Source organism: Oikopleura dioica, chromosome 2, assembly GCF_907165135.1.
Source record: "Oikopleura dioica chromosome 2, OKI2018_I68_1.0, whole genome shotgun sequence".
Taxonomy (NCBI): Eukaryota; Metazoa; Chordata; class Appendicularia; order Copelata; family Oikopleuridae; genus Oikopleura; species Oikopleura dioica.
In genome coordinates, this window is record NC_137292.1 from 13,209,335 (window position 1) to 13,221,688 (window position 12,354).

Consider the following 12,354-nt stretch of genomic DNA (forward strand, 5'->3'; position numbering starts at 1 on the left):
TTTTTCCACAACGACTTGGCTCTTTTGTGGCCACGCGTTACGCTACTTTTTGGCACCTCACGGGTAGATAATGGTTATTAGGGGACAGGTAAATTGGATCCGCGGCGTATATCGCGCCAGCTGATCGAAAGCCTCTAACGGACGCAAATTAATTTTGAACTTATTGAAGGTTTTTTTCGACAAAGTTTTCTTTGAAGATTCTTGCAATAGTAATCTAATAGTTTGTTTTTGTCCAAATAACCCTTCTTCTTGGCTTTGAAAGCCACCTCTCCCCGGATTTTCGAATCGAAGAAACAGTTAGTGCTTCCACTGGAAAATAAACTTGGCCAAAAAACGTGGCATTGAAACAAGTACTGGAAATTTTCGCTTTGAAACACGTGAGCCGTCTTTTTCGCAAGAAAAACTTCCCCCGCGCGATCAATTCAAAATAGAACTCATTATCAAAACCGCCACAACGGATGGTCGATCCACAAAGAAGGGATGAAATAGATGTCAGCCCTTTTTTTGAGAAATCAACAGTAGTAGCTTGTTGGGATAAATTCTAAAATACCAACAAAACAAAGAATTTTTCGGATAAAATACCAGCGGCTTATTTGAAAAGAAGACAATTCAAAAATTGAAGATCTCTATGAACCGACCGCCCTGGTCAATGGTTAGGCATTCCAAACGTGGCCGGCCATTTCCGATAAATAGCGGTTAAGGGATTCCCCACACGTTTCACTTTTTGAACGAAAAAAAATCGTTTCCGTTTTGCTTCAATCCTTTCGAATCTTTCAATCTGTCTGGGAATTGAGGGAAATTCTCTCAAGGGCCGAAGCCGGAAGAAGACAAACTTCGTTCTGTTGACAACTTGACAACGCAACGTCTCGAAATTTAATTTCCAGCGATAATATGCGCATACGATAAAACTTACAAAATATCTATAACTGGGCTCGGTAACCTCAGTAAAAACCTTAGTCAGGCTCTGAAAAAGCCGAAATGAAAAGCCGCGTAGCAGCTTTTTTTAAACGATAATCAATATTGGTAAAAAAGGTATACTTGCAAAGCCGCCTTGCGGCTTCGTTTTTCAAAAAGCCGCTACGGCTTTTCATTTGAGATTTCTAAAAGCCTGACTCAGGTTTTTACTCAGGTTGCCGAGCCCAGATCTATAATAGGAGGCTAGAAAATGACTGTATTTTCACTTCTCCTGAAGCGAAGTGTTCGTTCTTGCCCGGGAAGGAAAAATGAGCAGTTATATCATTTCCGAATGTTCCATAAATTGATATTTTCATTCTCTCGCTTATCTCGTCTACGACTGAATACCGTTACTCCTGGAGAGGTCTGCTCTGAGCAGTAACTTCTGGACGATCAAAAATGCAAACGTGAAAAACTTATGTAACTCTTACAAACCACGAGCGGCATTATAAGTAGCCGCAAAGCGCGGCTAATTACGCTTTTGTTCGCTCGACTCGAAAAAATGAACTTTGCGGGTGAATTCTTTTTCGCGAGAAAGAAACAAATTAACGGGTTATTCTACGTGAATCAGGAATTCTTGAGATAGAAGATTGGCGAATCAGTTACAGTTAGCCGCGTGAATTTACGAATTCAGTTCGAAAAGACCGGCCGCCCGGAAAAATTGAGAAAAATTTAATTTTCACTAGAAAATTCTCAAGAATTTTTTTTTGAAAAATTCGAAGGAAAGATTGATTTTAGCGTGAAATAATTTATCTCTGGTGTCAACACGACTTTCCACAAACGTGAATTTTGGGATAAACGGTGCAAATTGATGTTATAGGCGGGGTTAATCATTTAAAATAAAAAGAATTTCACCAGTTACGCAGTGTTTTTGCCTTGGCCAGACTTTTTCGTATCTGCTAAATAAACAGGAAAGAGCTTCTAAACGTGACGGTCCGTAATTAAGATTAAATCATAATATTGCCCAAAAAAGCGGAAAGAAAAAGCTACAGGTAGGTCAAACTAACCCTTCAGAGAACAAGCAAGCCCACAGAGAACTTTCTCCTGGAAGTTTCTCCTTGAAAGAGTCGCGAAAATCGAGTTAACAGATTGCGCAACTAAAATTGCTTCCTTACCAAGCATTTTTTTTTTCGTTTGTCTAATCGTAACAATCGTTTTTTGAATTAATTATCCAAAATAATTTTCCCGTAATCCGCTTTGTTTTGAGGCTTCGACTCGAGCCACGATGGCTTGTAGAATAGAATGTACCCCGTCAGCTTTCAATTTCAGAACTTCCTCATTCAAGAGAAAACTTCCCATTTTTACTTGATAGGAAGGTAACGTGCGTTGGTTGGAGCTGCTTGTGTATAAAATAGTTAGAAAGTGTGATCTAGCGGCGTTTTTCTGGGCTATCTTCGGGTTGATATTCACACCGCAGTGTCATCTTATTTAGCGCCCGAAACGGATCAATCAGGGGAGCGTGATGAGCTCTAAAATGAACCTCTTTTCTTGCTCAAGAAAAATTGCCGCAACGGTCATGTGGACTCAAATTGACATGTTCAACTCGTCATTCGACACTTCTTTAACTAATATTTAACATCTTTTTTCATAAAGAAAATTTTCAAAAAATTTTTTTTTATCAGAAAGAGATTTTTTAACGAATAAAAAACCTTATTCTGTTTCTCGTGGCGAGAATCAGAATTTCTGACAAAATGTGCACGCGAGTGTTGCACCGCCTGTTGCATTTATTGCATCACGTGGTTTCCAAAAAATCGAATTTTCGAAAATTTAGAAGTCAAAAAAAGTCTTTACCAATTTTAGGAAAAGTCCCTTCAAAAAAGACTCGTGCCTCACGGTGCATCTCCTCGGCGAATTGGTAGTGCTTATCGCCTTCTTATAAGTTTATCGCTTATTTTGTGACGAAATCGCAAAGTGGATTTTCATGTCCGCAAAGAGTTCTACCCGTTTAGCCGAAAATTATCGCCGAAATTATTTTTCCCTAAACAACGACTGCACAAAACAACAAAACAAAGCAATACACTGTACGTTTTAGTAACTTTAATTACTTATTATTAGCATTGAAGAAATCGCTTGAGTTTATGATGGAAGGTTCCTTTCAGCGCTTTCTTGCCCAAGTCCAGCTTCTGAAGAAAAAAATATCAAAACCAAGTTTTTCAAAAAAAAAATACCTGTTTGGGCCACAAAAATCCGGCTTTGCGACATTTGAAAGAAGTAATATGGATGAAATCAATCAAAATCTCATGAATCCGTCCAACATAAGAGCACAAGTTCTCCTCAAGCCAACTTTGAGAATCGAATTTTGATGGAGAAGCTTTTTTTCGGATTTTTGAAAAAGATCGAGTTTGAAAAAAATGATGTTGAAAAATGTTAAGGAAAAAAAGTTTCGTAAACTGTAAATCCGCTGTCGGATTTGCTAATGAGCTGTCAACGCCGAAAAAAGTTCACGAATCGGAGCTTTTCTAAAAAACTTGCTCTAAAAATCCATTTCCTTTTAGATCATCCTCGATTTCGATCGTCAAAAGATCGACTTCGGCCACGGCTTTGTTTTGCGTTTGAATATTTTGAACTATGATCGCCTCCTGTTCTGAAGAGGGCAATAAGACCCTCTCTATCCAGACACAGTGATAAGCAATATAGGGACACTTGTGATAAATTTCTTTACGAAGAGACTTTCCAAAAACAAGCTTGATCAAACACGTTCCTAAACGCAATTCGCTTTCGTAACGGCTAGTAGCCAAGGTCACCGATTGTTGACTGCAGCGTTTCCTGAAAAAAAATTTTCACCGACATTTATGAACAAACAATTATAAGCAGCAGAGATTGATAGCATCAGTGACCTGTCTGCTTGTAACTGACGCATTAGTCGTTTGATAAAAACAGTTAGTACAGCATAATTACGCTCACTTACATAGATGAACTCTTTGGCCCGTGAACTTCCGCCATTTTAGTCAGCTTCCACTGATAACGCGCTATCATGTGGGCCCGGGAGAATCTAAGCATGCAAAAAATGAAAAGCGATCCCGTAATGCACAAATAATTATTACCTCTTGATGAGTGAGCTTTTGAAGCTCTCTGAAAGAACATGAGAGTGGTAAATGCGGAAGAAAACGTTGTCTAGCGCTCTTATTCCAGGATTTCTTATTTCAACTTCGATCCAATCAGAGAGCGAGATTAATCCTTAAAGCGCCACCTATGCGTACTTGACTTGAAAATTGAAAATAAGTTTTTCTCAAGAAATCCTTAAAAGCGTCAGTGGCTGAGTTCGTCGACAACCAACGCCATAATCTTTGAATCCATATCTGCACAAGCACTGAGCCCCAACTGGTTCAGCGTTGACATCTGCGCATGAAATTCCATCTGATGGGTCGAAAGAATTGTCCGTCTTCAAACTTTCTTCCACGGCTACTTCTGGGTCGGACTCAGATTCGACCTGGTAGCCATTTTCGTCGAGCAAGAGGTTGAATCGTTCCAAGAAATCCTCAAATCAGTAAGAACTTGGTGATATAAGAGGAAAGGTTACCGAGACATTGAGTAATCTCAAGCTCTGAATTTTATCCTTTTCGAGCTTTTCCTCGAGGTAGATTTCCGATTCGATATGATAGTCTTCAATATTCGACAGGTCAGCTGTTCTTCGTCGTCTTGCAGTTGTTGGTTGGACGTTGATCATGATGTTATAACTATTAATTGTGTTAGAATCTGATAATTTACGAGGAGTTAATAATGTTCAGGCGCTAGAGTATAATCCTTACGAGGAAGGGGGGGAAGTTTGGTGGGTATCGTAAATTCAAACATTTTTTAATATAAATTAATAAGGAATTTTCCTTTTTTATGGTCTTCAATTTGTTACTTTACCTGCCCAGATAAGAACCAATACTTTCCAGAGCATCGCGTATTCCCGACGTAATCATGTCTAAACACCTTTTTAGAACCTTTTTGTGTCAATACAATTCCTGAAGTGAGCAATATACATCGGCGTTAATTGTCTGATAAGTTTTTAGAACTCCAAAGTCGTGGGAACGCTCAAACGCACCGGCAGAAGAAAGTAACTCGAAGAAAAACTCATTACTGAGTTCCTCTTATCGCGTGCGCAATGAGAGCGGGTGGTTAAAACGTGGCTCGAGAAAGAAGGTACTGTATCGTACTATTTACTGTCTTGCAGTCATTTTTAGAGGGGGCAGTAATTACTTGAATTCATGTCCTTGATGATAACTAATTTTCCTCTTGAGGTCTTATTCATGATTGTTACGTAGACTCGAGATACGGACAACGCTGGTCCAAGATTGTCAATTAGGAACCCGAAAAATCCGCCATTTGCTCAGATTGGAATTGGATCTCTAATAGAAGCTTGAACTTGTCGTTTTACTCACCAAATAGAATACATGTGAAAAAACTGATAAGAGAAGATAACATACATACCTATATTATCATCAGTTGAAGAATTGTACGTCGCGTTGGTGGAGAAACTGACCGTCAGGTCAAAGGACATGGTCACGTTATTAGTAACGATGGCGAAACAGCTCGACGCCGCGTTGCAAGACTAAAAAGAGTTTATCACGATAAAAAATGTCAAACCGCCGTCCAATTCTGTAAGAAAGAAAAACACCCACCGCAAGCTGTATTGGACAGAATTAAATTAAATAAACTTCTCTCCCGCTCTTATCGCGCAAAAGTTCAAACGCTCGGAATTTTATACCTCCGCGCTCCTACCTCAGTTACAGTTCGTGTCGAGCCGACTCCGCAGTTGTCCGTGTTGCAGACTTGGGTGCGAGTTCGAACTCCGCCATATCTTTTCAGGGGCTAGAAAGAAGCCCCTTTTGAGGGTGGTTTTCTACATTGAATAGAAATATCTAGCCCTTTCCCCACAAGAAACAGAACACGTGGACCAGCTTTCATTATCGACAAAAGTCTAAATAGAAAAATAAATGAAGAAGACATTGATAATATTATTTTGCGTTACCCAATCCACGACAGACTCATTTGAGAATCCAGCTGTTGTGAAATTATCAGAAAGTGCGGTCGTCATCGAAATTTCTGTTGTTTCTAAAATAAATGAAAAACACGTTCCAAAATGGAAATCGTACGAGCATGAGTAGTAAAAGCAGCTGTAAGAGGCTCTGTTTGCGTTAGAAGAGATTCGGCAGAGGTTGTTGGCTCAAGCTCTTCTGGTTGAGTACCGTTGCTTATGAAAACTTCGGTCGTGAAAGTCGTGGCTTCATTTTCCTCGGTTGTTGCAATTTCGCTAAATTTCAATTGAAATTTGCGACAAGCAAAAATGAGTTGTAATGAACTTAAAAATTTTGCATGGTGATCTATCGGCAATCGCGTTCGCAAATCACGGGTCTTAGCGTAAAACAATTATGAAATGCGGGCGTCATTACAAAACCAAAATGCTATTGTGTCTGATTCAGAGGTGGTGGGATTTTGTGGAGCGGTAATCCTACCTGGCGGTTGTTGCTTTTTCTGAACTTGCCGTTGATCCTGACCATGTGCTCGTAACGAGGTTTTCGGTGACCGTCCAATCTAATCAAATTTCACATTTCAGCGCAATTGAATATTGTTTTTATCAAGTTATCAGCATTTGTTATTTTATCAGTACCTATTGGAAGTGCTGTAGTAATCAACTCAGAAGTCGTCGCAATAATCTCCTCACTAGTAACAAAGGAGTGCGTTGTGACTAGAGTGTCGGCGACTGTAGCGCTGGACGGTAAAGGTGTTGTAACTAACAATTCGTCGCCATCTGTGCTTGTTTGTTCTAACAATTTATTTTAGAAATTAATCTTAAAAAAGAAAATGTCTTCTCACCATATTGGGATGTCGTTTCTAAACCAGCGATGACTGTTACAGTAGTGTGATCAATAAGACTAGTTGATTCTTGGGTTGAATGTTTTGTTGTTGAAGGAAGAGAAGTTTGGTCGCTTGTGATTTCTGCTGACGCAACTGCCGCCTCAGTGAAAACATCCGACGTTATTGTTCCGGGCGACGTAAAATCAAAAAGAGGATCATCCACAGAGCTCGTTCCCGAAACAGAGCCTGCCTTGGAGTCTCAAAAAATCGACCGACTCAAAGAGATAGTTTTCTCAGACAAGATCAACCCTGACGTACTCAGACGTGGACGAAAGATACTTAAGGGGGAGGTCGACGAGAATCGGGATTTCTGTAACCAAAAATCCGGAAAAACCTGCTTAGATAGGCAAATTCTGACTTTTCAGGTGGATAGAAAAGTGTTTCAAAAATACAGCGGCGAAAACTAGAAAAAAAATTTTTTCGAAAAAATTTTCAAAAAATTGGGTCAAAGTGGGGGTTACTCGTAACCAAAAAATCTCAAAAACGGGATTTTTTTTTCTTCGTCAAATTAAATAAATAGTAAGTTGAAACCCTTAAAAATACAGCGGCGACAATATAAAACGGGCTGCTTTTATTTAAAAATTTTTTTCTTTTCACTAAAAATATGCGATTTTCCTTAAAATCGTCATTTTTGCTCATTTTTCACGGAGAATTTTACCAAAAGCGCCGAGACTCGGAATTTTTTACTGGTAATGATAAGAATACCATTTAAAAACAATACCTAGTAAATAAAAATCGGATTAAGATTGTTTTTGGGTGAAATAACCAACTTTAAAATATCGTAAAATCTCGAATTCCAGACACAAAATCGAAAATTTTGGTAAAAAAAGTTAATCAATGCCCAAAAAGCTGGAGACCAAAAATTTTCCTTTTTTATTAAGGAATCCAAAAATATAACTAAAATTTTGAAAAAGCGAAAAAATTTTTCTCGTCGACCCCCTCCTTAATGAACCTGTTTCAAACTTCGATCGGCTAAAAAGTTGAGGAGACTTTTCCTTTTAAATGGTTCGCTAATAGTTTCCGTGAATTTAAGTCACTTCAGCTATAATTATGCATATTTATGAACCAATTGCCTAAATTTAAATCGTCCCAAACAGTTGGCAAGTCGGTAAACCCTTGCGTTGTTGAAACTGGACCGGCTGCGGCCGGAGAAGTTGACGCTTCCGAAAATTGAAGGGTCGATCCAGTGGTCGCCGTTTGCGTGAAACTCTCACCCGCAGTTGTCTCATCAATTGGAACGTGGCTGTCACTTGTGAACACGTCGTTCGACATCGCGATTGTTGAGTCCTCCAAAGCCAACGCCGCGGATGTTGCATATTCAGCGACAGTTACTTACAAGGGCGTTCAAATAACTTTCTCGGAACTTAAGTGTGTCTCAAGTAAATTGGAGTTTTCAAAGTTATGAGAAGAAAGGAATGATATCGCGTTCCTGTTTCTTCTTTGTACACCTCTCCATCTGTCGAACTTTCAGTGAAAGCTTCATTATCACCAACGCTTTCTGTTACAAAATCTTCATTGACAGCGCTCTCTGTTATCATATCCATAGAAGCATCTGTTACTGTAAGTACTTCTGTCACAGAAATAAACTCTTCCTCAAAATCGGTAAAGCTTTCGGTAAAATCATCAATTTCATCGATTGAAATCGGTTCTGTTGCATCACCATCAAAATATGCGTCAGTAACCGTTTCCGTATAATCTATTGGCTCTTCCGGTGCGGTAAAGTTTTCGGAACTCAGGTCATTCTCGCCCACCGTGGTCACCAGCAATCCTTCCGTTTCCGCATTTGTTGGGGCTGATTCGCGGGATTCACATTTTATATAATTCTGAGTGATATAAATTGAAAATGAATCGTCCCGTTTCTAACGTGCTGGATGGGTAGGTGTTATCTGCAGTTGTGTGCGGTATTGTATCAGTTTGCTCAGGCGTCGCACTTGGCACGTCGGTGAATATAGAGTTCGGCCCAGTTGTTGCTTCGTCACTTTCCATTTTTATTGAAGTCACTTCAGCAGTTTGAGTTTCAGCGCTCGTAATTTCTTCGGTGAAATAGTCCGTTACACTTTCTGTTTCTGATTCCAGCGTTGAAGCGGCAAGAGTCGACGTTATTCCTGAAGTGAATGCATATTCTTCTGTTGTCTGACTGGAGTAAGAATCACTTAACGAAGCCATTTCTTGCGTAGTTCCGAAGTCGCCAATAAAGCTTGTTTGGTCGTCAACAGATATTGCTGTTGTGCTAGCTAATGTTTCCACTGAAGTGGTATCTTCCATCAAATCTGTTGTGCTGTCTAATTCGGTGGTAGAGTTACCCCACTCGGTTTGAGCGGCAGTAGTCTCTCCCGTGTTAGTAGTTGATAACGTTGGTGAAGATGTTGTCGCGGATAAACCGTTCTCATCCGGCATGCATACGCCAAATTCGTTGATAGAGGAGCCACTAGAGCAAGAGCAGCTTTCCGGATTGCTAAAAGTCATTGTAAAAACTAGTTGAAAATAAGCTCGATCACCTGAAAAGCCCTTGGACTTGATCACACGATATGCAAATGTCCACTAATCCGTCGTTGAATCTTTTAAAGCCTTAACAAAAAAGAGCTGAGGAAAGTTCGAGAGCTCAAAATTATGCAAAATAAAACTGTGAACCACTTATTTAAACCTGGTAAACATTGACAGACTCCGTTGTCGTCGGCTTTGGCGTACGGATGGCACGTGCAGGCTTGTCCATCGGCACCAGGACCTGTCAGTGAGAGGGAGGAACATGAGACACAGTAGGTTCCTTCACAAGAGAGAGAATGAAAAATTAGATTGGAGAGGGGACACTTGCCTGATAGGTGCTCGGTAAAATTCTAAACACTCGTCATTCAGAAACGCACGAAAAAACAACTTTTACCTCGTCGCAGGAACACACTCCATATTCGTCAGGCACCGCGTTTAGACCACATCCCAAGTCCGACGAGTCGTTTCTGACACCTATTAGCAAAGTGGAGACACAAGTTCAAAATTAGTCTACTGAATGAAACCACCGGGCGCTCTACGTTCCTGATAGTTTTGATGAATCTACACATGTTCCAGCGGATGTTTCAGTGTAATTAGACGCGCACGAGCAGGAACCAGAAGAGGAAAGCGACGAGTATGGAACACACGAGCACTTCGGACCGTCCCTTATTTCTCATGCTTTGCTGTTTTACATTTTAGCTTACCAAAGTGGCCCGGAAATATCAGTACAGTTGAGGCAAGTGCTATTGACGGTCTCGAATGGCCAATCAGTCAGCACTTGCGCCTCTAATGGAGCTTGAACAATTCCATCGAAATAGAAAAAATGACTTCATGAAAATCTGCTGTTTTCACTAAAATTCCGTGGATTCTAAGCCCCTGGCTGAACATTCGCAAATCCCCCAAGCATTTCTAGCGCATTCTTCGCCCTGAATCTCTCTTGCAAAAATTATTATCGAAATTGCTTGAAATCCGTTAGGAAGAAGCATTGTTGACTTTTCTGAGGGATTCGGCTAGACAGGGAGAATATTCGGCGCATTTTGTTTGATAAAGTATTGAAAGGATGCTATTTCGGAGCAGTGGGAAATTTTACCGCGCTCACATGCATGATTGATTTCTTCATACTTTTTGACAGGGTCAACTAAAAGTCAATAATAGGAGGGTTTCTGCAAGCTTAGTAAAGTAGATTGAGATAAAGCAGTATTGTATGTTTGTACCGATAGTTTAATCGGGTAAATAAAACATCCGAAAAACGGTGTTATCTCCCCTCACCACGAAACCGTAAAATAAAAACGAAAGAATCGCGATTGGACTCTTAATTTCGGCGGAAATAACAAGATTGTGGAACCATTTTTATGGCAACGCTTACAAAATAAAGTGCTTGATTCTGTTAACAAAATATAAATTTTGGTATGATTTTTGATATTTTTATTTATTCAAAAATAGGAAGAATCTGACAATAAGTTGGAAGAAAATGAGTCGCAAAATAAAAGTAAGTTGGGTGTATTTGAGTTCTTCTTTGTTCGCACAGGCTAAAATTTTCGTCCAGCCAGGACGTAGTCGTTTTCGATTATGCAGTCGGGTTCAGCTAAAATGATTTGTGAAATATTTGACGGATGCAGGAAAACTTACAGACGAAGCCAGTTTCACAGCTTTTCGGTGAGCGTAGTGTCGGGTACTTGATTTTCCTTTCTCTAGGAGTGCTTGCCACCATGCTTGGGGCCGATGGCGTCGCTCGCTGCCTTGAGATGCCGATCGCCGTCGTTCCGATCTGCGTGCGGGGATATGACTTTTTCTAAATTTATCGAAAACTAATTATCGAAACTTAAAATGTAATCATATCCCAATCTTTTCATTTTCTTGCCATCGCGGCGCTGACTATCCGATGAGGTTGAAGACGTGAGGAGTGAGTCGTCTCGGCTTCCGTAGAGCTTTCGGTCTCGTCGCTGACGCTTGGGAGCTTTCGGGGCTAGATATAATTTTATCAGAGAAAGCGCTAATTATATCGACGACATACTTATATCACTAGCGAATTCGAATCGGTCCGTCTCGTAGCCATTTGAGCCCTGAAACTGTTCCGGCGTTGGTTGATCGTCAGGGTAGGAATGGACAGGGTGAAATCTGGATTCGGCGTAGTGAGGCATTCGTTCTCGCGAAAGTGGCTCTTGATAGCGAGGTTGGAGGGTGACATGGTTGCTTGGCCGGTAGAAACGCCGATGTTGGTGATGGTAATCGGGCTCGTAGCTTATTAAAAATTTTCATTATTACTGATATCTAGGGTAGAAGACTTACTCGTCGCAGCATAAAGCTGAGTTTAGCCGCTGTATGAAATTCTTCGTACAATACTTGAGCGCAAAGTAGACTACCAATATAGTTACGATGACGATGACAGCCTTCAGAAGAAAACTGGAGAAGCCACCAAAGAAATTTGACATATCCTCGAAGAAATCTTGACTTCGCGCGTAGCCTAAATGTCATCATGAATATTTTTTCAAGAAAGACTTTCAATAACTTTCCTTGGTCAACAGTAGTCTTTGCCGCAGCACCAACGTCCATAACAGTTTCGCTCATCGGTTCGATGAATTTTCGTCTTACAAAGAGTTTTTTGAAGCTAGTAGAAATTTGTAATCATAAGTCTATTTGCTCTTTTCCTGACAAATTTCTCAATCTCCGCCGGAGAGTAGTCCTTGTTGTCTGCCAGGATTCTCGCTTTCTACCTGAATCTCGATAATATCCTTTTCGTTTCCTATCAGTCTTCTATTTCGTAAGCGAAGTGAGTACGTGATGATTCTCTTTCTATTTCCAAGTGGGTCTTCGTTGTCTTCAATTCTATCTGCTAAAATCCTTTCACAGAAAATACACCTTCTACAGCAGTGAAGTTCTCGATTTGAAAATTGCAGAAGTATTTTTGCTCTTCTTCGCCCTCCTGTCGGTTCTCCCGGCTACAGCGGTGGCCTTGAGCGCACATCAAAACGAGCTTTATCCAGTGATAAGCTGGGGAGCGCCTTGGTAGCATGAGAAAATGCTTCCGACACCGTATCGATGAATTGAACCTGCCAAGTTTGCAGTCGGGAA

General features: G+C 40.4%; 4 protein-coding genes and 1 long non-coding RNA gene across 5 annotated transcripts; all 5 read right to left on the reverse strand.

Moving 5' to 3' along the window:
• Positions 1-3,655: 3,655 nt before the first annotated feature.
• LOC145700094 (uncharacterized) lies at positions 3,656-4,140 on the reverse strand. The gene is made up of 3 exons (XR_014134149.1): positions 3,999-4,140; positions 3,863-3,946; positions 3,656-3,720 (listed from the first exon to the last, which is right to left on the reverse strand). It is a non-coding gene; the product is annotated as an uncharacterized LOC145700094 (long non-coding RNA).
• Positions 4,141-4,183: 43 nt separating this feature from the next.
• On the reverse strand, positions 4,184-5,735 carry LOC145698367 (uncharacterized). Its single transcript, XM_081775567.1, has 5 exons — positions 5,662-5,735; positions 5,371-5,491; positions 4,807-4,864; positions 4,475-4,631; positions 4,184-4,432 (listed from the first exon to the last, which is right to left on the reverse strand). The coding sequence occupies exons 2-5, from the start codon at positions 5,438-5,440 to the stop codon at positions 4,184-4,186; spliced, it is 534 nt and encodes a 177-aa protein (XP_081631693.1). The 5' UTR covers positions 5,441-5,491; positions 5,662-5,735.
• Positions 5,736-5,860: 125 nt separating this feature from the next.
• LOC145698368 (uncharacterized) lies at positions 5,861-8,336 on the reverse strand. Its single transcript, XM_081775568.1, has 7 exons — positions 8,264-8,336; positions 7,872-8,129; positions 6,757-6,984; positions 6,551-6,706; positions 6,396-6,474; positions 6,036-6,193; positions 5,861-5,994 (listed from the first exon to the last, which is right to left on the reverse strand). Exons 1-7 carry the CDS (start codon positions 8,334-8,336, stop codon positions 5,861-5,863), a joined length of 1,086 nt encoding a protein of 361 aa, XP_081631694.1.
• A 199-nt stretch (positions 8,337-8,535) lies between these two features.
• Positions 8,536-9,851, reverse strand: LOC145698369 (uncharacterized). Its single transcript, XM_081775569.1, has 6 exons — positions 9,848-9,851; positions 9,677-9,756; positions 9,443-9,632; positions 9,297-9,366; positions 8,663-9,253; positions 8,536-8,590 (listed from the first exon to the last, which is right to left on the reverse strand). The coding sequence occupies exons 1-6, from the start codon at positions 9,849-9,851 to the stop codon at positions 8,536-8,538; spliced, it is 990 nt and encodes a 329-aa protein (XP_081631695.1).
• Positions 9,852-11,090: 1,239 nt separating this feature from the next.
• Positions 11,091-11,850, reverse strand: LOC145698370 (uncharacterized). Its single transcript, XM_081775570.1, has 4 exons — positions 11,826-11,850; positions 11,572-11,746; positions 11,297-11,523; positions 11,091-11,248 (listed from the first exon to the last, which is right to left on the reverse strand). The coding sequence occupies exons 1-4, from the start codon at positions 11,848-11,850 to the stop codon at positions 11,091-11,093; spliced, it is 585 nt and encodes a 194-aa protein (XP_081631696.1).
• Positions 11,851-12,354: the final 504 nt, after the last annotated feature.